Source organism: Artemia franciscana, chromosome 13 (assembly GCF_032884065.1).
Source record: "Artemia franciscana chromosome 13, ASM3288406v1, whole genome shotgun sequence".
Classification (NCBI taxonomy): domain Eukaryota; kingdom Metazoa; phylum Arthropoda; class Branchiopoda; order Anostraca; family Artemiidae; genus Artemia; species Artemia franciscana.
The window spans coordinates 23,529,146-23,556,394 of record NC_088875.1 but is presented as its reverse complement, the minus strand read 5'-3'; the positions used below and the strand labels follow the sequence as shown (position 1 = coordinate 23,556,394).

At 34.4% G+C, this 27,249-nt stretch overlaps 2 protein-coding genes across 2 annotated transcripts in view; one reads left to right on the top strand and one right to left on the bottom strand.

Annotated features, from left to right (window-relative positions):
* The window catches only part of LOC136034680 (uncharacterized), a 285,081-nt gene that overhangs the window by 132,004 nt on the left and 125,828 nt on the right, over positions 1–27,249 (top strand). The window lies entirely within an intron of this gene.
* On the bottom strand, positions 6,798–26,195 carry LOC136034683 (small ribosomal subunit protein uS9m-like). Its single transcript, XM_065716006.1, has 4 exons — positions 25,681–26,195; positions 24,112–24,227; positions 14,730–15,149; positions 6,798–6,998 (listed from the first exon to the last, which is right to left on the bottom strand). The coding sequence occupies exons 1-3, from the start codon at positions 26,087–26,089 to the stop codon at positions 14,946–14,948; spliced, it is 729 nt and encodes a 242-aa protein (XP_065572078.1). The 5' UTR covers positions 26,090–26,195; the 3' UTR covers positions 6,798–6,998; positions 14,730–14,945.

The window sequence follows — 27,249 nt, the reverse complement described above, 5'->3', positions numbered from 1 at the left end:
ATGATGCTGAATCTGGTGGTTGTCTGGCCGACCATACAGCTAGTATTTGCCATTTTTTATTTGATTTAAGTTACATATGTGCATAAATTATGCTCATACTGTCAAGCCACTTTTAAAGGGGAGAGCCAAATACACATTGGCTAACGAGTGTTGTTTGCGAGCTGGCTAATGATGCCATTTTAGCTTCTTCTTCTGATATTCAGAACTAGCAAAGAGCTGCTACATTGACATTCAATAAAAAAAAAATAAATAAAATAAAATAGCGCAACAACTAAGAACTGGCAAAACAATCCGAAAAACAACAAAATCAGAAAGGCAAAACGATTCATTAGTTAAAAAAAATAAAACATTAAGCGGCAAAATGTCAGAAAATTAAAAATTTAAAAGCCAAAATAAAACTAAAAAAGAGTGCGATAAAATTAGCGTTAAAATGTTTAAAAGAGGACGTATAAACAAGGAGGAGGGAACAAAAAATCAAACGAACATACAACTTGGTTATAACCAGTGCCAAAAAAAAGGAAATTTAGAGGTTTGTTTAATCACTAATGAAGGGGACAAAGGTTTTTCATACCTCGAGGTTAAGCAACGGAAGGGGGACAAGATAGGAACGGGTTCCGAAAGAGTACGTGGCTAGTGGTGTCTGGATGGGAAGTGTCTTTTGGGGAAAATGATTTCCGTGACAGGTTTATTATTCTATTTTTTGCAAAATGGTTCCTCTCCTGTGCTCAAGAGCTTTCAGCTTGGGCCAGGGGTGGATATAGATAAAAATCTTTCGGGGAGACCCACCAGACCAATGATGTCAATGTGATTCGAGCGTGGTGATAGATGGGAGTTTGGATATCATTATCGTCAGACCAGTTCATTTGTGTGAATCTGGTTGGTACTGATGTAAAATGACAAAAAAAAAAATCTATTTGAAAGCCAATACTATGTTCCTATAGCAGTAAAATGCATATTAACAATAACAACAGACCCGAGAAGATTCTATGATGAATAAATTACTATGGCTTCATTGGGACATTTTAATGAGTAGGCCAGATTAACTTTTTTTCTTTAGAGGCTTATTAAAAGAAAATAATTACTGGGGAAACCTCTAATTTCTAAGAGTGGAAATACAACTGTTTTTACAACAGGTATAGAATTGTAAAGCATCCCCTTGATTCGCTACAAGATTCCAAAAATTTTAATAAAGAGACTGAAAATCAACCGTACAACTGGTTGTTGTTGAATATCTGAGGAACATGTGAAATGTAGGGTCCTGTCTTGTTTCTTTGGCAGCAAGAAAATGTTTTGAAAACGATCCACGACAAGCAAAGGAATATTTTGTTTTTACTTTTGTCATGCTAGAACTGTCAGTGGGATGTATCATGTTGTTATTTCAAGTTATCTACGTGGTATCTCCTTGGACAGATGTATATTTCTTTATGAGTCCTTTGTTAAACATCAAGAGTTGGCAATAAAAATATGCCGTTACCCACGTGTTCGTGAACGAAAATCCACCCATGAACATGTTCATCACTATTATATATTAAATAAAAAAAACAAGTTTTTTGAACTGAAAGTAAGGAGCAAACATTAAAACTTAAAACGAACAGAAATTACTTCGTATATGAAAGGGGCTGCTTCCTCATCAACGCCCCGCTCTTTGCGCTAAAGTTTGACTCTTCCTCTCAACTCTTCTCTTGAAAACAGTAAAAAACTTTAGCGTAAAGAGCGGGGTGTTGATGAGGAAGCAGTCCCTTTCATATACGAAGTAATTTCTGTTCGTTTTAAGTTTTAATGTTGCTCCTTACTTTCAGCTGAAAAAACTTGTTTTTTTTATTGAATTTCTGAACGGTTTTGAATCAATGCATGTTTTGATTTTGGCGAAAACAAAATTTGCGTTTTTTTTTATTTTTTTTTTGGCTAAGTGGCTTTCTCATAACTTTGATCGAATGATTTGAGAAAAAAGAGCGGGGGAGGAAGCCTAGTTTCCCTCCAATTTTTTGGTTAATTAAAAAGGCAACTAGAACTTTTAATTTCTTACGAATCTTTTATTAGTAAAGATATACGTAACTTATAAATTAGCTTACGTAAAGAATTTTTTATTCTCATGTTTTTATTACACATATGACAGGGTTCGCCCCCTCGTCAATACCTCTCTCTTTACACTAAATCTTAAAATTTTGTCCCAATTTATTAAGAATGACCCCTGAATCACACAAGCCGTAGAATAAATAGTTGACATTACTAAAAATACTTTAGCGTAAAGAGCTAGGTATTAGGAGGAGGTGAGCCCCTCATAATTTGAGGCAATAATTTCTGTCTTTTTAAGTTTTAATGCTGCTCCTTACTTCTAGCGGAAAAAAAAAACTTTTTCATATTTATTTTTTCATTGATTGAAATAATGCTAGTAAATCCTGCGCTCCCTTCATGGAAATTTTCTTCCCCCATAACAAATTCCTCGATGGAAAGTTCCCGCAGTATATCCCCCTCTTCTCAACCACTCCCCCCAACCGAAAAAACTCCTGAAAACATCTGTTCACTTCCCATATTACTATATGTAAGCACTGGTCAAAGTTTGTAACTTGTAGCCCCTCCCACGGGGACTGTGGAGGAGTAAGTCGTCTCCAAAGACATAGTTATAAGGTTTTCCGACTACGCTGAATAAAATGGCTATCTCAGAATTTTGATCCGTTGACTTTGGGAAAATAATTAGCGTGGGAGGGGGCCTAGGTGTCCTCCAATTTTTTTGGTCACTTAAAAAGGGTACTAGAACTTTTCATTTCTGTTAGAATGAGCCCTCTCGCAACATTCTAGGACAACTGGGTCGATACGATCACCCCTGAAAAAAAAAAAAAAAAAAAAAAAACAAATACACACGCATCCGTGATCTGCCTTCTGGCAAAAAATACAAAATTCCACATTTTTGTAGATAGGAGCTTGAAACTTCTACAGTAGGGTTCTCTGATACGCTGAATCTGATGGTTTCATTTTCGTTAAGATCCTACGACTTTTAGGGGGTGTTTTCCCCCTATTTTCCTAAATAAGGCAAATTTTCTCAGGCTCGTAACTTTTGATGGGTAAGACTAAACTTGATGAAACTTATACATTTAAACTCAGCATTAAAATGCGATTCTTTTGATGTAGCTATTAATATCAAAATTCAATTTTTTTTTAGTTTTGGTTACTATTGAGCCGGGTCGCTCCTTACTACAGTTCGTTACCGCGAACTGTAACTTTAAGATTCTATTCGCGATTCACGAAGATTCACAAACTTTAAGATTCTATGTCTTTTAGGGGATGTTTCCCCCTATTTTCTAAAATGACGCAATTTTCTCAGGCTGGTAACTTTTGATGCGTAAAACTCAACTTGATGAAATTTGTATATTTAAAATTAGCATTAAAATGCGATTCTTTTGATGTAGCTATTGGTATCAAAATTCCATTTTTTAGAGTTTTGGTTTCTATTGAGCCGGGTTGCTCCTTACTACAGTTCGTTACCACGAACCGTTTGAAAACATCTTCAGTATGTTCCTGTATACACTTCATGTTTGAATCTTTGTCAGTTATTATTAAGAGGTGAAATTTGTAATCCGTAAGCAGTAAAAAAAAGTATCATACATATCTTACGCTGATGACTTGCTTCTTATTAACCGAACTGAAGCCGGTTTACTGTGTTGTGTACGATTTGTCGCTGATATATTTGCAAAAATTGGATTATTGCTAAAGTTAGATATATGTGAATTTCTTATATTTAGTGGGGTTAGTTCCTCATCCTTTGTATTGCAATTCTTTTTCCGTACCACAAGTCACTTCTTTTCGATGGTTTGGGATTTCTGTTTGCAATTCTCTAAGTCCTTTTCATTTTCAGACTATTCGGGATATTCAGTTTTAGCATAATCGTTGGTATTTGAACATTGTTGGAAATCCTGGACATTTCCGGCGATAAACACTTGCAAAGCTGTACTCGAGTTTCTGTACGCGACCATTCTGTGTTATTTTTTGCTGGTTTTTAAACACTTTTGAATAAAGATGACGTAAAAAGGGTCAAGACAGATTACTATCGGTATTGCAAGTTCTTACTTTATTTACCACGATCATTTTGGAACCAAAGGTTAATTAGTAAATATCAGGAAACGGATATTGTTCTCTAAGTGGAAAAACTAAGTTCAAAATTAATTGATGAAGCGCCAATCCATCTAGCTCCTAACATTCATCTTATCCGCCTCTTTTGCTAAATTGTTATTTCTTTTTCCTGTATTTGTGGTTTTTGCGTTCTTTTTGCTATTTGTAGTTCATTTTTTTATCTCCTTGTACTCCACTTTTCCCCTTTTGTAACTGGATAAGAAATAAATTATTTATTTTATTATTATTATACCTTTTTAATTTGATACATTCGATTGGTTTTAAGTTTTTGCAATTCATACTCGTAAGAAACCCCAGGAATCTCATCGTCTTTCATATCATGTAGAAGATACGCTAGTAGACCGTAGTTCAGTGGATCGGAAATAAATACCTTTTTCAAAAATAATAATGGTTCGATTGACTTGAACTGTATCACCAATATTAAATTTCTTCTTTTTCACTGATTTTGAACATACTGTTTAAGATTCATTGGACATATTGTTTAAGAAACATGTCAAGTGTATTTTTGCTATGATGAACTTCAAGAGGACTAAGATTAGACAGGGATCGATGAGGGTGTTGCTTATAAAACAACATGATTTTATCTAAATCTTGAATAAAAGCACAATATAAAATATTTCAAGATTAAAAGTCGGATTGTTCCTATCAAACATACAGCCAATACCGCCTTTATTCGACTAGGACTATGATAGAGTTTTGTATCATATTAAAAAAAAACTGTTTTACTTTTGTATTAATAAATTCACTGTAGGTCTAAAACCTACTGCATCATTGGCGCTTTACTGAAAACTATATGTAACGTGAATAGTCTTGAAAAGTACAAATAAAATCTAAGTGAATGTTTAATATGTAATGCAAATAATTGTAGAAAGATCATCACTTTCAAATCTAATTTTACTGTAATTATAAATTATATTAAATGTTGCAATAAGTACAAAAGAAAATATTGGTAATATGATTCGTTTTCAGTTAAGCGCCAATGATGCAGTAAGCTTTCAACTTTTATGGCTAGGGTGGGGGGGGGTAGTATCCAAATTCTTGTTTGTAGTGAAGCTATTTGTGTCTTGAATAGTCTTGGAAAGAACAATTAAAATTAAATTAAACATTTGATATATAATGATATTAACTTCTGAAAACTCATCAGTTCAAAATTAAAAGTTTAGCATAATTTATTTGTTTATTTTCAATAGTGTAATAAGTACAAAAATAAATATTTGTAATAAAATTTGTTTTCAGTAAAGTGCCAATGACGCAGAAGGTTTTAGACTTTTGCAATCAAAGAAGGAGGCGAAACCCCAACTCGTTTGGGATTTCATTCATTCCTTAGTAACAATTTCTACTTGTTTTGAGCTTGAGTTAGTTGTGGTTTCTATCTCTTCTGATCTCAAGTTTAATATGGCCTTTACTTTTCTTTGGAAAACATCTTTTAAGTTTTTTTGTTAATTAATTTCTGTTCATTTTTGATTGCCTAAGTTTCAAGCTTTTCAAATTCCCTTTTTCAAAATATTTTTTTATTCCAAAATAAGTTTACAGTTCTGGTAAGAACTAATAAATTAAACTGAATATTAGCTATATAAATGTATTGATTGCTGATATTTTATCGGCTCGAGATTTTGTTTCACCAAGGCCGGATTTATAGCTTTTACGCCTCTAGGCACAAGCGTTTTTCCGCTCGGTTCTTACAAAATTTTCGGGAAAATTTCCAAAATTGAAAATAGGGAAAGCCGCAGGGCCTTATGGACCTATTGGTAAATCTTGGTCTTGTCCCATTGAAATTTCATTTTATTTTCAATGCTGCTATAAGAACATTAGAAAATATTTGTAATATTATTCCTTTTAGAAAAGAGCCAAATACGCAGTAGGCCTCATACTTTTAGTGTCATAGAAAGGACAGTAGCCATACTGTTTTGTTTGTAGCAGAAACACCATTCAGTAGAAGTGGGGACTTCAGAATGTGGGACTATTGAGAAAAAACAATCCGTACTTCATAATATACAGAACAATTGTTGCTAACATGTTTTGAATACAGCTTTACTATACTCAGAGGTGGCTTGAAGGGGGGGAGGGAGAGGGCTAAGTGGGGTGACTCATTCCCCTGGTTTATGCAAAGTCGTACAAGTCCGTTATTTTGACCTCATTAAGGCCGCAGGTGCTCAATTTTGAGACAGTCTAAGTTGTATTTCCCTCTCCTGGAAACACTTTTGCATTTTCGAACTTCTCGGTAAAAAAAATGGCTGATTTCGACAAAAATCAACTTCAATTGTAGATATCGTTTACCAAATTCGCTTTTATATAGCCTAAAGTTGTTTTATTTTTCTGCTTAATTTGAATTCTCTAATGTGGTTTTTCAATAGAGTTGTTTAACTTAAACTATTGTATTAATATGGGAAAGTGGGATTACTTGGAATGTCACTTTAAGGGTTTATATTCGATAAGTTTTACATATGATTCATTGTCTTTAATTAACTTGCAGTGTATTGGTGGGGGCATGACACATTAAGGAAAAGCTTAAACTTTAAGTCCTGATGTTGATATTTTTTATTCTCGTCAAAAGTATTTACTTCAGCTTTTTATATCATTTACTATCAATGCAACAGGCACTAATATAAATGAATAAATAAATCTGAAAACAGGAAAAGCTTAAGCTGAATACGCAAATGAAGCTTAAGACGAGTAAAAACATTTCGCTATTGAGGCATAAATGAAATCCAAAACAAACATAAATTCAATAAACAACTGTAGTTTACAAGCAAACAATAGTTACTAATATAAGTGAGTAAATAAATAAAACGAGTAAAGTCTGTCTTGGACTGTGAGGACTTCCTTCTCATTTGCAAACCTGGTCGTTGGATGGCGATGCCGAACTGAACCTAAATTTAAAAAAAAGAACAATATTTAATGAGCGTGACTACGATAAATCTTTCACCAATGTTGTACTGTTTAAGGACTTGGTAAGAACTACTGCCCTGTCCACTAACACATTATTTTGGTTCTTGTGTTATATTTCAGATACAGATTTGGATTATAGATCCTTACAATGAAGGGTCACAGGTACTTGCCAAAAGAAACCACGTCCTACAGTAAGAAATAAATTCTTAACATCTTGATTCTACTGAGGAAAGGCTCTGCATTTTTAGGACACAATAGACTAAATAATAAGTAGTCATAAGTTAGTTATTTTTATCAGGGGTCCTAATCTGTACCTTTACTTGATTAAATATCTAAACACAAATACTATAGCCTAACGCCAACTGAATTCTATATTTTCCTCTATATATCCTATAAGGGACATGACTAAAGAAGACATGAGGGGTTTTTGCTTTTTTTCTTTAAGCGTATTCTAGTCCAAAAGTTGCAAAATCTGAAGCTCGTAGCCCAAATGCGGGTTTTTAGTCACTTGTCCTGCGAAAATGAAAATTTAGTAGTCTAATTGGCAGAAAATCGCCAAACTAGCATCATGTCTTTACACCAGTGACTTAATTCAGAATCTTGAATAGTCTAGAACAGTGAATATTTTAATCTTGAAAAATCCAGAATAATGAAGAACAACCTAGAATAATCTCAAACGATTAAGAACAATCTTGAATGATCTAGAACATGTTTGGGAAGAAAAAGTTTGGGTAGTGCCCTAACGTAACGCCAGCAGTATCGGTGCTGCGTTGGTCTGTCTATATTAAACATTATGGTTCTACATTTCTTTGTTAAATCGATTTTAGTTTGGTTATTTCTCCCCCCCCCCGTCACTGCACCGAGGGCAACTTTTAAATTTGTTCTTTTTATGCGGTATTTATCATCAGTAAAAGGATATAATGTTTGATTTTGGGTGTGTCAAAAAATACCAAGGGTACTGAGGGATATGATAAAGGGTATTGAGGGATAAACTTAAAGGACTGTTGAGGGATATATTAAACTTAAGCAAAAAAAAAATACATGTATCCGGTTTGAAGAAAAGGCGTATCAAAGGGTAGTTCAAATAGCCTTGTACAATTTTTGGAACTGGAATTGAGATATTGAAAAGCGGTAAGAGTGAAACCAATTCCTTTCTTAGCTGCCCTCCCTCCAAAGATGTATGATCAAAATTTTGTGATAGTCTTCCTGTTCAAAATAGTCTAAAAGTCAAATAAATCAGTATCCATGTATTGCTTAACTCCCGTAGCCTCTAGGGGAAGTTTTCTAAGCTGTATAAGTTGCCCTTTACATATACATAAATAGGAATTCAGAGAAGAGGGTCATATTTTATGCCTTGCTTTTAAACGTGTTTGTGGCAGGAAGTCACAGATTGTTGATGATCAATCTCTTTGGTGACTTAAAAATGCACTAGAAATATTACTGTCAATTCGAGCGAATCCTCTTATCGTTTTTATTGCAGCCCATGACCTGGTAAAATAAACTCTGTGAAATGAGGAGGAGACACAACATCTATAATATTGCTGGTAAAATCTATTTTCATTTTGCTTTCAAAACGGTGACTTTAATTCCTCAAATTACGAGCTTTAAACCATGGCATTGATTGGCTTCCTTAAAACTATTTTGGAACTCAATGGTAAAAAGTATAATCATAGTAAACCGTATTTAAACAAGCTGACGAAAGCATGTGACTACCAAGAAACAGATTTTTTCAAACAGTTCGTGGTAACGAACTGTAGTAAGGAGGGACCCGGCTCAATAGGAAAACATATAAAAAAAACGGAATTTTGATGCTAAAATGTACATCAAAAGAATCAGATTTTCATGCTGATTTTAAATATATAAGTTCCATCAAATTTAGTCTTTGATCTAAAATCTTGTGAGGGATAAAGTTCAAATAAATCTGTTGAAAGTAAGATGGTATAAAAATGTTGATACAAAAAATTGGTGACAAAGTTATTGTACAATAATACTTATTCTCATCCTGTCAGTCCCTGCTGTCTGCTGTTATCTTGGCTATGAGTCAGGCTCTTTGTCTTGTTATTAGACGTTTTAATGTCTTGAAATTTGATATTTAAAATTTTATTTTCAGAGAGAAAATAGTGGCTCCAGGATTTTCGTTGGAGGGGGGGGGGCATAATAGGTTGCTCAGATAAACTTGCAAACAAAGAAATACCTGCTAATTTAAAGGGAACCTCGACAATTATGTGTTGTAGGTAGGTAGTGGAAATGGTCTAAAGTGCTAAAGAGTTTGCCCTTTATTTTAATGTTTTAGGATGAACAGAAGAGGTGACATGTCATATAATGCAGAGCTTTAATTGGATGAAAATGGGCAGTAAAGTGGCCACTATTTCTTGCAATATTCCAAAACCAGAGCCGCCATTTGGGGGGGGGGTCTGGGCAAATACCCACCCCAGATTTTCCAGGGGGCCCAAGCTTCCACCTCAAACAGCCCTTTGCCGGCCATAATAATCCATTATGTCCAATATAATCCATTCTGTTCAATTGATTTGAAATTACTGCATGCCTATTAGCCAAAGAGCATAATTACTTGACAACCCTTGGAGTAATTATTCTATTTGCTATTAATTATTGTAAACTTTGAAAGTAGGTAAGATACATAATATAATTCTCGAGTTCTGTCAAATGCTCATTTCCAAGATGATTACGCAGCATGAAGTGAGTCAGGGGGGGGGGGGAAGATGGAGTTTATGCCCACCCCAAGATTTGGTCCAAATGGCGCCTCTGTCCAAAACTAATAATTAATATTAACAATAATAATTGCAAATAATAAGAAAATTAATAATTTTTGTACTTCTCATACATTTACTTTCTATTATACAAATCCCCTAAAAACAACTAGGCTATGTTGGAAAAGCCCCCCTCTTCGCAAAAAAAAAGGAAACCCAAAAAACCAAAACAGACGGCCAAAAAAGTAATGATAGGCCTATTAATTTTTTTGCCTCAGTGCCATAGCAAGAATTGAAAACAAATTTTTGACGGTAAAAAGAAGTAAATATTTTGCTTTTCAGTCCTGTTGTGACAACACAATCCTGAAATATCATTTTGACAGCCTAAAGAAGTTGGGGTTTTAAATTTCTCCTCCTTGTTGTTACAAAATGAAGACTTTCGCCTTGCCATTGTCTTTTGCGGTAATACAGACAGGTTCCGTTGATAAACCTAAATTTAATTGAATAATTTTGGCGGTATTAACATTGGTAAAATCTAACAAAGACCACACAAAGTGACTAAAATCTTGTTTCAAACTAGTTTGCAAAAAATAAAAGTCTTAAATTAAAAAATTTATGAAAAACTCAACTATTAAAAATCAATAACAAATTAAAATTACTTTCGTCCAGACCCAAACCAGAGCAAGCATTCCCAAGCACAGATACAACGTCATGGGGGGGGGGGGGGTGCCCCCGGGCCCTCCTTGGATCCGCCCCTGTTCTGATTGAAAGATCCAGCAGTCGTTTGAAGACTGGGCTGCTTTGAGGTGAAGACAATTACATGAGTGAATTTCAGATGCTTAAAACAAATTTAACATGCTTAAAACCATATAACAGATATGTCTAAACAAATTTAGGAAACATCCATTGCGCTAATTCAGCCACATTAAGGAGTTCTGACCACCTGCCAATGATCTATCTTGAAAATGCAATTAAAGAGATTCAAACAAGAAATAAAACCTAGTAAGAGCTGGGTCGACAACTTATGGTTGATAGTATATCTTCCTTTTAAGTTTTAAAACTTCAAAAGAACAGAAAATATTCTTTATATGAAAGGAATTGTCCCTCCCTCATCGTCCTGCTCTTTACAGTAAAACTTCGTATCAGAATTCTAGCAAATTACCCTGGTTTTTATTTCTCATGAAAAATTTACCTCCTAAAAATTTCCCTCTCATTGGAAATTCTCCCCGTGAAAAATTTTACTAGTAGAAAATTTTCCCAATCAAAAAATGTATGTATACTTCCCTATAATAGGCTGCATAAGCAAGGGCAAATCTTATAATTTAGACCTATTCTCAGGAGGATCGTGGTATTAAGGTAAAACTTCGTATAAGAATTCTAGCAAATTCCCCTGGTGTAAAATTTCTTATGAGAAATTTACCCCCCTAGAAACTTACCTCCCATGGGAAATTCTCCCAGTGAAGAATTTCACTTTCAGAAAATCTCACCCACTAAAAAAATTTATGTATACTTCCCTATAACAGGCTACGTAAGCAACAGGCAAATTTTTTAACTTAGACCTATTCCCAGAAGTTTTTGGCTCTTAGCTCTTCTTGCCTCGTCACATGTGACATATGAGCTCTTAGCTCTTGTTTTTATGGTATATGGTAGTTTGAAGTGTCTCCACTTCGGCAGCTATTTAACCTTTTAAGAAGGAGTGTAGATGACGCCTAAGGTTTAAAGTAATTTTTTTCCCTTGTCATCACTGAGAGGAGTGGAGGTGAACTTAGAAAAATAACTCAAGAAAACATTCCAATTGTAGCCTACGGAAATGATTTGAGCTTTAACATCAATCTTTACCAAACAAACTTATTTAATATTTAATTTAATTTCATTAATATTTAATTTAAGATTAAGGCATACTGTTTATCGCATTCAGAAATTACCACGCCAATAGGTAAAACAGCTGAAATATTGTATATTTCGTAATATTTATGGTTCAATTTCACCTTAGAATGCTTAGATAAGAATGTGGAGTTCAATGACTGTCTCTTCTCGAAACATTTGTGTTTTCTGTCTTTTTCTCAGTCACTGGGGCTTGACGGGGGGGGGATGTATGGTGTCAGAACCCCTTAGCATATCCTATTCCAGATAGTTCGTCAGATTTCTGATGTTTTGATAATTTTATACCGCCCGGAACATCCTATAATTTTGACCTAGAAATCTAATTTATACTTTGATAAACTTATGGAATGTTAGGATTCTTTAGGAGGCTATACTCATTCAAAATGAAATTTTTTCTATTGCAGAGATTTAGCAAGTGCTAATTCGGGCCAATTAGATTTAAATGCAAATTTTCCAAACTCCTCTCTGCTCGCTTGGACCTTCAGCCTTAGCAGATGGCCATGCCTTTGCACTGCCCAATTTGCTATGGTAACATCTTACTGAAACATACGAAAAGCATTTAATGCGAATGCTATTTTTACGATGTCACATTCCCATTGCATGTGACAAAAAAAAAATGAATTTATATGTATACTGTACTCTCTTAGATACAGGACGGTTTGCAGAAAATTTCGAGTTTCTAGCTTAAGTAAGCCGAAAACTTTGAGGAAAATCTTCTCCGATTTATACTTCCGGCCAACCGTCTAGGGCTAAACGAAAAGCAGGTCGCCCGTGGTCGGAGTCAAGGGATGTCGTTGGCAAAGATTTAAAGGGAATGGGAACTTTCTGGGAGGATGTAAAGAGGCTAACTTTGAATAGAGTGGGATGGAGGAGGAGAATGCGAATATGTGTTGGCCTCAGGCGGGTTGGTGCTGTGGTGAGCTGTTAGTAGTAATAATAGATGTAAGCTTCCCTGTCCATGGTTTCTTTTTTTTTCAAGAAGTATTTGTCACGCTTCAATAAAAAAAAAGAAGAAATACACCTATTTTATGAGTTAGAAAAAAAATGCGCTGTCTTTCATGCATCATGTTTGCTCCTTTAGGGGCAATCTAGTATAGAACGAACCCTAGTCAATAGTAAGTGAAAATTTAAAACCGCGTCTCAAAAAATTATCAATAAAGGAAGCTGTTCTCCCCTAAAACATGTAGTGAAACAAAACCAAATTGGAAAATATCGTGACACAAAGCCGGATTAGAAAAACTTGACCAAAACTTGATTGTAAAAATTTCTGCAAATTTATCATTATGTTATTGCATCACTAGATTATAGCATGAACAAGTGACGGTAATTCAAGTCTGCAATCTGATTTTTATATGGAAAATATCATAAATTTCCCAATTATTTTGTAAATATTGTAATTTATCTTCAACAATATTATACATCTTATCCTTGTAAATTTAAATAAAACTAAACAAGCGCAAAGCTTTTTCAAATTCAGTTTCAATTTACCAGAAAGTCGCAAGGTCTTTTTGTGAATGTGTGACCAGCCTGGGAAATGCTCCTCAAACAGTAAGTTTTAAATACAGCAATAGGAAATTTAAATTGGCCATAAGAAATAAAACTGAGGGGTTATCTGCTTTCCGAAATAGTATACAGGCTACCAGACGAAGTCCGTCACATATGGTGGAAACACTATATGGGGGTGCTAAGCTTACCTTGCATTGCATGATGAGAGGTGGCGTGTGGGAAAACCCAGCGCTCTGAGATGAACACCTGCTGATGGAGAGGCAGACATCCCTTAGTCTAGTACAAGCCAGAGCCGGATTTAAGTTTTTCTTGGGGAGGATGTATATTTTGTCACCCCGTGTCACACTGTCTGCACTGTAAATATTACAATCTGAATGTATTTCCTGGGGGGATAATGGTATTGATTTGTTGCATATTAAGTTATTTGTTAAAGCTGCTGGTTTTATCAACTAACTTTTTATTTCCACTTCTTATAAAGATACGTAATATCACATAATGGAAAAAGGAATTGGCTCTCTCAAATATAGCCAAAGACTTAAGCCTAGTTAAATGGCTCTGGATTTAGCCTTGTATTCAAGTTTAACAAACTTTCTAATTTTCAAAATTTCTCGTATTCAAGTTTTACAAACTTTTCCGATAAGCGAGCTATAGCCATAAAAATGTGTGGCGGAAGGAATTTTGAGGTATTTTTTAAATCTACTGAAAATCGGCCGGTGAAAAGGTTGACATTTTATTACGACAGAAAAACATCGGTGTTTATGGTCTTTTAAAACGTGGATCAATTACTGAAAACTATCCTATCACTAAATTACCTTTCTGATTGAGAATTAAATATAGGCGGAAACGGAGACAATTCGAAAGAAATCTCTTTACCCTACAATGTTGTTAAGTTCTTGCTTGGTAATTAAGTTGGCGTGTTTTAGTGACAAATCAAAATAAGGAATGAGAAAGTTTGTGACACTTTCAATAAAAAGTGAGTTACATTTTGTGAAGAAGAATTAATTACAGTATCGTGGTTGTGAATTTAGAGGTAAACTACCGAGGATTATGAATATGATTATTAAAAAAAGGGAAACTACCATGCAATTTAGAAACACTTCAGTGACATCCCTTAGTCGTTTTAGGAAGGGTAGAGGATGCGTCGACCAATTTTTTAGTCTTAAATTAATAACTGAGAAGTCCATAAGTCATCAGACCCCTTTAGTCTTCTTTTTTATAGAATATGAACACACGTTTGATTTAGCTGATAGAAGGACTCATGGAACTGAAAAATGGCGCTTAGGAAGATGAAGAAGAATTTCATAGATGTTTTTCAGAGAAATTATACCTTATGCCTTATCAAAGATTGTCCTTTTCGGCCATCCATCTAGGACCAAAGAAAAACAGATCGCCCCGAATGGGATAAGAAGATGTCGTAAGAAACGATTTAAAAGAAATTGGAACTTCTTGGGAGGATGTAGAGGGAAGCTTTAAACAGATTGGGATAGAGGAAGAGCGCGCACAGTTCTGTCGGTCTCAGGCGACTTGGTGCTGTAGTCAGTTGTTTGTAGTAATAGGGGTTGTAAATTCATAATTTATTATTTAGCATCTCAACTATTAATACCCTAAAAATACCTCAGATATTCCAGTTATTTCTTGAGTAGAAGTTCTACCCAATCCTGAAGCTTGACTTAGAGGTCTTCTTCCCCCGCTTTCAGACGACGTGGTAACAAAAATAGGTCTGCCAACCTCTACAACGGCCATCATGTCATTCTCGTCAATATTGGTCTCATTCTCGTCAATGTTAAATAGATTGCCAAAATAGGGTATACTGCCCTCCCCGAAAGAATTTCAGCCAATATACTGAATATTATCCATAGTGATATCATCTGGTTCTTGTACTGTCTCGATCCTTTCAACAGTTATTGTTTCGGTTGGTGAGTTTTCTGGTGTAGATTCAACAACAGATCCATCATTTTCAATCTGCCTAACTTCTGTAGAATTCTGTAGCTCATTAGTAGATTCCGTTTGATATTTTTCAATCCCAGAGGAGGCCTAAAATACAAAAAAAAAATCATTTGGATTTAGGATAGACAATATACAAAAGTAAGTAAGTAAAAAAGGGATATTGAAGGGTACAAGACAATTAGAGCTTTCGATTAAGAATAATTCCCAATTACAGATTTCATACCCAATATATATGTATTGAAGCTCGTTTAAGGTTAATGATAAGGTCACTACGGTCAATGATAGGTAAAAAAAATCCTGCAATCCTGCAATGAATTTGTAAACCTAATCTTAAATGCATTTTCCTTAAAAAAAAATAGCATACTAAAGGAACAGTGGCGACAATAGGAGTGGGTACTGGAGGTAGAGGCCGTTGCCACATTAGACTTTAAAAATACGCTTTTTTTTAATTTCATTAAAAACTCTTCTTCTCGGTATTTTTATATCAAAAAACGATAAAATTACCTCCCCCTGGATTTTTAAAAATACATTTGCCCCATTCCTCAACTGCTACATTTCCATAAATTAACGTCATTGTCAAAGATCAATCTATAAATATTTCACCATTTTCTCTTTTTTTGTCATCGAATTAGGTTTTAACGTTTGAAGCCATAAAAACGCAGGGTTGCAACTCCTTACCCCTGTAGGGCTGTATGGCTGCCATTTTTTCTCCACAATCTTGACATTTTTGTCCTAATCTCGGGAAAAGTGCAAACATGAACCGATACCCTACACAAACATATTAAGCATAAAATTTTCATGATTTTTTACACTTTTTCCTAGTTTCTTACATTTCAAGTATACACTTTTTTATACTAAACTTTTTAGGATTATTTCAAGCCTTCTGATTTTTAGAAATTGAATATTGGGGAATTCTTAAATTATCGGTGACAGCCCTTGAACACAGACGAGCTTTAATATATGGCTTCTAGGGTTCAATATCAAAATAGATCAAGTTCATACAAGTAACAGTCAGAATTCACACTTTCGAGAAAACTGACTAAAACTGAATTTTCTATTGTTTAGAGTTTTGTAAAATAACTAAGAGTGTGTTTGAACATTCGACTATATTCCACTATATTCTAATAATAGTCAACGTCAAGCGTTTCACTCTCAGCAGTCAAAGCAACTGCGATATCTTTACCCCCAAATCTAGTCAAATCTCCGTAACTACTGTCACTGATTGAGCCAGCACATAGTCACTTACAGATATTGCAAATTTCTCTTTTAGATTTTGAAATTCTTATTAAAGGTGGCTTTAGGGCATTAAAAAACCCCTATTTTAGCTCCTCGGAGAAACTTTGAATGCAATTCTGACAATCGCCTTACTGAAATAACAGAACACTTTCGATGTTCGTTCCTAGTAAGATCTACAATCAGAACGATGGCCAAAAAAGGACGATTTTTGGCAACCTGTCATCCTTCAAGACATTAGTGTAGGATCCACCAGCAGCACCATCAATCTTAAGATTGATGGCGCCCGGAAAAAACTAATTACAGCACCTTCTTCCTGACTGATATATCAGCAAAAAAAGCTGAATCAAAGTGAAGAATTTGATCGAAGTGGATAACCCACCAGCCACGGCATCTCCTCAGCTAGGGTGCCCAGAGCATCTGAAACGGTTGCCCTCCCCCTTGAACCGCTCTGCTCAATGGTATCTACTTTGCTCAATAAACACATCTCATCCCTACATTGTGAACAGCATCACCGTTCTTCAGTTGTTTCTCATGTAAGTATCATACATTTAGTTTTTACATATAATTTTGAGGCTCTTTCACTCCCCTGTAAAGAAAAGAAAATACAGATACAAGGTTCCACTTCCAACCGCGATATATTAGGGCCTGACTGTTAAGACTGTAAGCTAGCTAGTGTTTTTGCGATTTATATACTCCTGGGATGCAGGAGGTGTGGGTAAATACTCCTCTAGGCATTATTGGAGGTTATATTCTAAATTCTTAAACTTGATATTTACAGCTGTGACAGGTATACAACTGTAAATAAAGCTGCAATTGCTGTTTGCTGTTGTAAAGCTGCTTTATATTTGAGGCTCTTTCACTCCCTTGTGAAGAAAAGAAAATACAGATACAAGGTTCCACTTCCAATCGCGATATATTAGGGCCTGACTGTTAAGACTGTAAGCTAGCTAAGGTTTTTGCAATTTATATACTCTTGGGATGGAGGAGGTGTGGGTAAATACTCCTCTAGGCATTATTGGAGGTTATATTCTAAATTCTTAAAATTGATATTTACAGCTGTGACAGGTATACAACTGTAAATAAAGCTGTAACAGCTTTATATTTGAGAAACCAATAGACTCTCGATTTTACAATTTTTATAATTCGAAATCAATATTCACCATCCTTTCACATGTGACCAATTAAGTTAAACTACAGTTGCTTAAAACTCTTTTCGTACATCCTGTATTTTAAACTAAGGCATAAAAAAAATACTACTTAGAAAAGAACCTCAATATTATCTTCAATGCTAAATTCCATTTCGTGCGTATTCATAAAAACATAAAGACTAACTCTCGATTAACGATCATGAAAGTACATTCATGACGCGGGCAAAGTAATAAGCTGGAAGATATCATAGTAACGCATCGACAAAAAAAACTCTTCCTTAAACATGCTAGAACCGAGTTTCCTAAGAACAAATCAGAAAATGAAAATTAATCTCTACAGGGACTTTATATAAAAATACATACATTAAACTAGTTGTACTAATTTAGAACAGAACGAAACTGAACCGACGGCAAAATTACAGCTAGAGTTGTCAAGTAGAAAAATATTGCCAAAAACAATAATCAATCTTGACCTTTTTTCATCGTCTTCCTCAGTGGCAATGTCATAGTTTTTTCCCTAAGTTCTGTTCCTGAAGCTTGACTTATGCTTTTTTCGCGTCTTCTTTTTTTGACCAGTGTCTTCGGCATATGTTTTTTGCTTAGTTTTTCTCAGGGCGCTAGTTTGCACTAGTTTAATGCACTAAACTAGATGGTAGAAGGGCATAGAAAATGTTTTTATTCACTTATTTTGTAGTTTTTGCCAAAAAATGGGCCCAGAGCATAAGTAGAATCCATATCACTCGAGAGGGACATCACAACTGCATTTTTTTAATGAACGCTCCGTTTATTAGTGGGAGGAGGGTATCAGAAAATGTTTACCATGAAGAGAACTAACATAAAAAAGCCATTTTTACGCAGGGAATTTTCAACTTTTTAAAGGGGGAATCTTGGATCGTAAAATGTAAGCCAATAGGTCTGTCGGATATCATAAATTGTGTGGTTCTATCTATTGTTATGAGCAATAGGTGGATACAATCATCTTATCTAGCATCGGGAATGAAATATGTATATGACCTCTGCTACTAAAACAAGATAATACCTTAGAAAGTATAAAATCATATACATACTATTCTAGATAATCATATCCTTTTAAAGAGCTTTTTTGGCATTTTCAAAATTAAACTTAAGTGCAACTTTAAAAGGTAAACAAAACTAAATTACTTTCTATGGAGACTACTGTCAACCCATTGACTACATCCCCCTGGAGGCCCTTTAAAATAGAAAAGTTTATTTACCGCTTTCCTTTCAACATTTTTGAGCGGCAAAATGTTTGGTGTATATTTAATACAAATAAATAATCATCGTCATGCCTCATATATACCTGAACGGCATGTATGACGTAGCCTAGATATTAAGACACACAGAGACGCAAAAGGATAAATGTAGCTAATTGCGAAGGCACTGATATTATAATCTCCTTTGAGATGTTAGGAGATAAGACACTAATTAGGCCCTACCATATTTCAATCAGGTTTCTTGCTCAGTTTTGACTTTCGTTGTTTTTGTTTCTTCTCTGTTAATTTTTCCTTTTGCTACCATTTTTTTCCAATCTCGCCTCTTTAATTTTTTTGTTATTGTTTTTGTTGTTGTTTCTTTTCCAATTATTCTAGCTCTTCGGCTATTTTTTCACAATTTTACACGATGGGCCAAAAAAGCTGTTAATATTATTATTCCTGTCTGTTTATTTGAAAAAGAGTTTAATTATTGGTTCCTGTTCATTCTTCCTTTGGCCCTTTACGATAAAATTTAAACATTTTTACATTTTTGCTTAGATACTAAGGGCTAATTTAGTTTTAATACAGGTTAATTCAATGCTAATGTAGGTTTATGTGTGTTAACAATACAATTAAATTCTCCAAAATGTTATTGTCGACGACAAGGTGACATTGTTTGAAAAGATAACAATTATCATCAAGGGATGTTGAAACATCGCCAGGCTGAAAAAATAAAAGGCATAGTTTCTATTTTCATGATTAGAGCTTAGGCAGTAGCTACTACCTAGTAAAGGGTGAACTCTGGTCATAGGAAACGGATTTTTAAACATGTGTTTTCTAGACAAATATTTCTAATTTTTCAAATTTTTTGAAATACTCATTTTTATTTAGATTTAACAGAACGGTAATTTGTATTTTACGAGAAGAAATTTTAGAAAGCTTTAGAAAAACAGCCTGAAGCCGTTGCTTCCACTATCCCCATACCTTTCGGGGACTCCTCAAATTTGTCTAAACAAACATTTCCTAAAAAATTGACGATAATCAAAATAAACGGCTTGCATTGTATGCTAATGTTCGTGTATTTACAGACATTAAACTAAGTACTTACTCTTTGGGTTTTGTAGGGATTTGCATAGGGAGAGATATAAATAGTATTTCTTATTCTTGGCTTTAATTGTCCATTGTTTACTTCGTCCTCCCGCTTCTTCCTTGATAAAAAGGTCGAAAAGGGCTTTGACTCAGATAATTTCTTCCTCGTTCTCTGAAAACTGAATGAAGATGGACTGTCCTCACTTGATTCATCGCCGTTTGGGACTCTGAACTAGTGTCGTCCGTAGAGAGGGACCCCGTTTTCCTTTACTTGCTGAGGCGAAAGATTTTTGGGGCATGATGCTAAGTAAATTCACAGCAAATTTACCTTAAGATTTTATCAGCATGTCCTTATGGAGTTAAAAATATATGATAATAGTATATTAATTTCATATTTCTTATTTTTGAATTAATTTTTCACCGCATTTTTTTATAATTAAAGACTATCAGATTGTGTGAGATACTTTTTTTTATATCCTTAATAAATACTAGCATTCCCATAGCTGTGTGCATCCTATTAATATTCAGAACACCCTGCACTGGCTCAATTGTCTGTTTGTAAAAGCTACAGAAGACCTATTATTCTACAAAACTCATATAAAAATAAGAAGTAACTTGATTTATATTAAAGCCACCGAAAAGGCTCAAAATATCATCCCATTAAACGATGACAGAAATTTATTCAGTGGTCAGTATGTTACACTTCATTTAATAATTTCAAAGCATAGTTGGTTCCAAGTCCAACGTCCCTCTAGCTCGATCTTACAAAGCTAAGGCAACTCGAAATTGTTTTCGCAGTGGGAAAGCTATGTCTTCTTTTGGCCATTGAACTCTTTTTCACTGTAGGAAAGAGCACACTTTTCACTGATTCTAATACGATAAATTTGTATATATATATATATATATATATATATATATATATATATATATATATATATATATATCAAACATTTCGTGGGAACAAACTGTAAGGTACGATGTGAAGAAGCGATGCGGCTCAATAATAACCGAGACCCCAAGAAACTGAGTCTTGATAACAATGGATAAACCAAATAATCGAATTTTAATGCTTATTCAAAATATAAAAAGTTCAAGTTTAATGTTACCCATCAAAAGTTACAAGCCTGCGAAATTTTCTCAATTTTTGAAAAATGTGGGAAACACCGGCAAAATATCACGTGACCTTAGTGAAAATCACACCATTAGATTCAGCATATCTGAGAACTCTATTGTAGAGGTTTCAAGCTCCTATACACGAAAATGTGGAATTTTGCATATTTTTGTTTTCCCACAAGCAAGATCACAAATGTGTGTTTATTTGTTTGTTTGTTTTTTTCGTTTATTTGTTGTTGTTTTTTCAGGGGTGATCGTATCAAGCCTTTGATTCTAGAAGATCGACAGATGGCTCATTTGATAAGGAATCGAAAGTTCTAGTGCCTTAGATAACTTCGAAGACCACACTGCCTTTCCATGATAGAAGTAAAACAGTTCAAAACAGGGATGATACCTTTTTATTAACAGTGAATAGATACAAAATTATTTAACTGGATATTTCGAACACATATACAGTTTTCATCATCAGCAGTAAAAAGGTTTTCGGTTATTTCTTACCTTATGAGGAAAAAATATTTGGCTTCAATTTTATAAATTTTCAAAGAACAAAACGTTCAATTCTTGCACGAGTATGTTCCGAACAATTTCTGATAATTATTACTTTAAATTGCTCTTTCTAAACTTAGGAAAACTTGTTGCAAAAATAAAAAAAAAATTAAGAAATTGATCACGTTGATGGGTTCCTCACGACAACTGGGTTGGAACCTGATAGCTTTTAGATCAGCGCCAGAGACGCATCCACTAGACTGTCGTGAGGTTTTTAATTGTATGATTTATTCAAATAGAGACTTGCTAAATGAACTATAACAGCTGATGTCATTTGAGATAACAATTTTTTAAAGCAGTGTATTTTACAATCAAGATCATAAGTTTATCATCAAGTTTTTACCTAAATAAACAAGTTTTAGCAAAGAAATAATTAAAAGCAAGACAATTAGAGAAATTTCCATAAACCTCTGTTATTATCATAAGATTGTATTGACTGAAGTTCTTGAACAGGGAGTTTTCCTAGAGTCGACGTTTAACTCCCCCCCCCCCTTCGCCTTTGGAAAATACCCCTGTGGAATATATTTGGGTCTTTTCTGTTAAACAGAGCACATTAAAGAATTGAAAGAACTATTTGAAAAAAAAACGGTTTGGCTCTGTGGAATTGGTGTTGATTTGCTTATTTTGAGAGTGAAAAACAACGATATAAGTATATTTTAATTAAATATTTAATATTTAAGGATGGTTAGGGGTTATGTTAAACAAGGTTAGGTATTTAATATAATTTTTTCTGGGCGGTCAGTTTTCCATTTTTCTTTGTTGTAGTTTCCATATTTTTTTTCTAAAGTACCATATTATCATCATATTTTGGGTATTATGATTATCATAACATTTATATCATTAGGATTAACCTAATTTCCGCATCTTGGGTGTTTTCTATTTTAATAGCAAGTACCAAATATCCTATGGAAAATGCCCTCTTTCCTGTGGAATATTCCTTTCGGATGATTCCTACCCACATAATCTCCTTGGATAATGCGAAATGTTCATTTTTTCCCAGACTCTGAGGCGTTGTGTCAATCTCAAAGGCCTTGTTAAGTTATCTTTGGAGTATTTTTTGAACAAAATGGCTATTTCAATCGGATGCAATCAATTTCAATCGGATGCATTTGAAGAAAAGAGTACGTAGGAGAGGCTACTTCCGATCACTATGAATCTTAAAAAAGGGCATTTAAACTTCTTATTTCCAATCCAATGAGCCCCCTTGAAAGTATATACGACCATTCCCTTCCATAAGACGTTAGTTGTCATGGGCCATAGCCAAAAACAAGTTTCCTGAGGGCTCTGGGGAGGTGTCATCTCCAAAAACATAAATACTGGACCTTTCAACTATGCTGAACAAAATGACTATCTCAAAATTTTGATTGGATGTGTTTGGAGAAGTGATTGGCGTGGGGGAGGGGGACTCGTAACCCTACAACCCCTTTCAACTATTAAAAAGCGCAATAACCATTTCATCTTCAAATCAAATGAGCCCTTTTCAAAGTTTCCACGACAACTCTTTCTATAAGAAGCGCTCTGTTCTAAAACAAACCAAAAACAAAAGATAATTGAAAAATACATTGTGCATTTCATCTAATTCTTCAACCATGAAACATAACATATCAAACATATATCACACACTGGACGTATCAAAGAACGACTCAAAATTGATACTAACGTCATTATGTAATTTTACAATGTCATTTATGGTTCAAAATTACGTTTATGGCGTCATTCATCATCTTGTACACAAAGATGCAGTTTTGTCAAAAAATTCATTTTACTTCAAATATAGGGTATGTAGGTGTGGCAATTCTTTTAAAATAACCCCTTAAAAAGCTACCTTTGATGTTTCATTGCCCCACTAACAGTAAGGTAAAAAAGGAAAAGGAGGACACATCAGCACTACCCATGCAACAGCCAGGCGTGACTACAGAATTTTCCACCATGGTGATTCAAATGGTGTACATTTTTTTTCGATCTGAAGTCCTTTTTAGAGGATCTGAAGCCATTTTTAAAAAATTTCTTTCACAATAACAGTTTTGTCAGAATGTTATTTGCACGTTCCTGTTTGCTCAAGGGTTTACAACTGTAAGTTTCAGAATGATCAGGGACAAAGATTAGCCCATTTAAGAGAGTTTCTTTGCCCTGAAGCACCTTCCCTCTTCCCCATCAAAATGTGTAACTCTCATTGCCTAGAGAACGATCCCTAAGAGTTCCAAGCCAATCAGACACCCAAAAACAAGCATGATCCTCTTTTGTCACTATAAAACCTACCTTTACACACTTGGCAGTTTGAATTATTTAAGGTGCCTTCCCGAGAGGCTTTAGACGCCGTTACATCTCGGGGGACATATTAAAAGGATATATTCAACTATTCTGAAAAAAAAATGGCTCTGTCAAAATCTTATTTGGGTTATTCAGATGGTTATTGTGGGTGAGTTACGAAAATTCTAACAAAAAAAAAACACAAAAGGAAGGCTGGTTGCCCTCCAAACACTTTCTAATCTTGGAAAGGGTACTAGAACTTTGAAAAATTCTGCTACATCCCACTGGCTGTTTTCACCGTGAGAAGCAACAAAAATCAGATAATAGAGACTAGGCATAGTGAGCACAATGAATCTCCATAATCAATTTTGCTTCCAATTCCTCTTCAAGTTTGCAAGGAAATTGCTGGGTTATTTTCTCTCTGTGTATTTAAGGTCTTTGAATGTGACTTACCTGCTTTCGATCTTGCTGTCTTGGAAACATATCTCGAAAATCCACTCCATTTATGACATATTTTCCTACCCCATTTCCAACTACAGTTGCTTTGGACCAGCACGACTTTCGTCGACCTGAAAGAAATTCCTGAATTAGAAAGGAAAGCAGAAAGGAAAGAAAAATGAAAAACATTTAAAACTGAAGGGGGAAGAATTTAGAGGAAATGATATGAAAAAGGGAGATCAGTATAGGATTAAAGTGGAAGTGAAACCTCAAGTTTAGAGTAATTCAAACATCACTTTTTTCAGCTGTATCTAATACTTATTTCAATATTCCTAATATTCCAATATTCAGAAAACCATAGAAAAAGACTGAAAGGAAAACATTCCTGAATCAGGAAGAAAAAGAAAGGGGAATAGCAACAGATAGAACACACAATTTATCAAAAGTCCTTGTCACTGCAAGAAAAAAAAATAAATAAAGTAGTATAAAAAGGGATTTGCAGTACTGATTGATTCTCTGTTTTAGATTCATTATTAACTTTAGATACATTTTGTTCAGGAAAAGTGTTTGATAAACCAACAAAACTAATAGTTACTAATAGTAAATATAAAATAATAAATATAATGATATCATAATAAATATAATATTAGTATTAAATGCTAGTGTAAAATAAATATTAGTATAAAATAAATAATAAATATTAGTTAATGCAACACAAGATGGTTAATAGCTATAACCTTGTTTAATGAATAGTTCGTATTCATTAGACAAAGTTCGTAACAACTCAATATTAGCATACTTTTAGACATTTAGAATATTTTTAGGCTTTCAGTAAACCCTGCAATAAGAATCTATAGATAGTAGGCACTGCAATGTAAAAGTTTCAGGGTCTTTTGAGATTCAATACCACCACTGCCTGAATACACACACAGTGGTTGGCAACCCTGAAATCAGAATATGAAGATAGTAAGTACCAAAAAGTAGAGATATCAGGTAATTTTGAGGATTACCAGCACTATAGATAACCATCCAAAATAATATTACAAATAATTTTACTTGCACTATAGATAAATATTATTAATTGCTAAAGGTCGTCCTTTTCGGCAAACCATCCAGCGCCACGCGACAAAAAAAAATCCCCAAATGAAGTGGGAAGAGGTCGCAAGAAAGGATTTTGAGGAAACCAGGACTTGTTGGAGGGATATAAAGACTTAGAAGAGCAGAAGAGCGAGCGCGGTTGTGTTGGTCTCAGACAGCTCAGTGCCGCGGTAATTTTTTAGTATAAGCAGTTACAGATTTTTTTTTTTCGTGTGATCTGGCAACTTTGCCAGCAGAGCAGGTAAACAAGCTTCAGAGCTTTTTGAACACTTCTACCACTGTTGCTAAATATAATTATTAAATGTGCATTGCTTTAGGAAATAAAAATTATTTCTAAAAGCGAATTTTCTGATGAACAGGCTGAATCATAAAGAGCTAAATATCTAAATGTCAAAACAGTGGTGAACTGTCAAGTAAATAACAGCCTCCTCTATATCTCTCAATATTATCTGGTAAAAAGATAATGATATAAGAATGAAAGCTTACCATCTGAGGTCATGAAGGGTCTTCCCTCACTTTTATACATAAGATCTGGGGCTTCGAGAGCTTCAGATTGCGACGCAACAAAACGGCTAAAGCCGTTAATATAATCCTTTTCCAAATATCCGTAATTGTGATTTGTCAACCGTTCAATAGTTTTAACAAATTGTGCTCTATGAAAGTCATTTAATTTCTCAACAAGCATCATCGACAGTTTGTCAGCAGTGATCCAATCTTCACCAATCAAAAATTCTTTCTTATCAACGAAATGCTTCCCTTCTCTTATCATTTTATCTTCATGTACATCTAAAGCTCGAAGTTTAGCTACCATATCACTTAGCGTTTGATAAAAGTTTGGTTGAACTGTATAAAAAAGAGGATGAAAAGAAACTATATCACTAGGACTAGAGCCCATATTAAGACACACGGCTTATAGTTTCATTTCTAACGTCGGGCTCTCGAACAGGTAGGTGTTTCTTAACCTCTGAACACGACAGGCTGTTGCTTCGATGACTTCCACCCCAGCTGCCACAGATAAAGGACTTGGGTGCAATGCACCCAACTTGTGCGGACCACGTCAGTCATTTGGTCAAAGTATATGTCAAATTTTTTCGTCTGTTTTCTTGAATCTAGAGTCAAAAGTGTCTTCGTCAAAATCTTTTTGGGTCCACTGTTAGCCAAAAAAAAAAAAAATAAAAAATAAGCCAATAAGAATTATTACCAAAAATAAAGTTTCATCGTATTTAATTAAACCAATAAGGACAAATTGCTAAATTAAACCTTTATTCAGACGTAACTAAAACAAAATAAAATGGCAAATTTCGCTAAGACTGAAACAAAATGTAAAGATTTCTGTCGTAGGCCTTCGTAGAAAAATCCACTCTTAAATTCTTTATGGTTGGATTTCCCAAATTACTGGGACTATTGACTTTTTTATCGCTGTAGCCTATATTTTTTCAGCATTCCAATTTAATCGCTTACTACATCACACTTTACTTAATATTCTTTAGTCCAAAGAGCGTAATTAAATGTATGTATTTTGCTTATATTTTTTATTTTGCATTATATTTATATATATTGTATTTGTGAATGTTTCACTCATGTAGGATTAACAAATTATTTTAGGACAAAAAAGATATTTACGCTCGCTATAGATTAAAATAAACGACAATATATACAACCAAATGATTTTTAGTATTTCAACATAACGCACTAGGCTACCCAATTTAATGTTTGAAATAGACTAGACTTTAGCCCTGTATTTCTTTTAATTTAATGAAATTCTTCGCACAGCAAAACCTCAGTTTAGTAAAAATATGTTTCAGGACTAATCTATTGGCCTGTTGTCCAGACAATGGTCACAGTAAAAAGTTGTCTGTTTGTTTTTTAGGTACCTGTCTAGATCTACTTTACCTGATTGACGAGCGAGTTTGTGAGTAATACAAAATCTGTGCATCTTTGAGTTACAGTCATCTTGAGAGCATTCCACCCAATAATCACCATCGGATCTGTTGTGCTCCTCCTTCCATGACCCACGACATTTCACACATACCCAATTGTCTTTACGTTTTTTTC

What these genes read in the sequence shown, in the direction of transcription:
- LOC136034683 (XM_065716006.1), bottom strand. Translation starts at nt 26,089, where the DNA reads ATGGGCTCTAGTCCTAGTGATATAGTTTCTTTTCATCCTCTTTTTTAT. An exon ending in ACCCTTCATGACCTCAGATG is followed by an intron (nt 24,228 to 25,680) that starts GTAAGCTTTCAT and finishes AATTTCTTTCAG; the next exon opens with GTCGACGAAAGTCGTGCTGG. An exon ending in GACAGCAAGATCGAAAGCAG is followed by an intron (nt 15,150 to 24,111) that starts GTAAGTCACATT and finishes TTTGTATTTTAG; the next exon opens with GCCTCCTCTGGGATTGAAAA.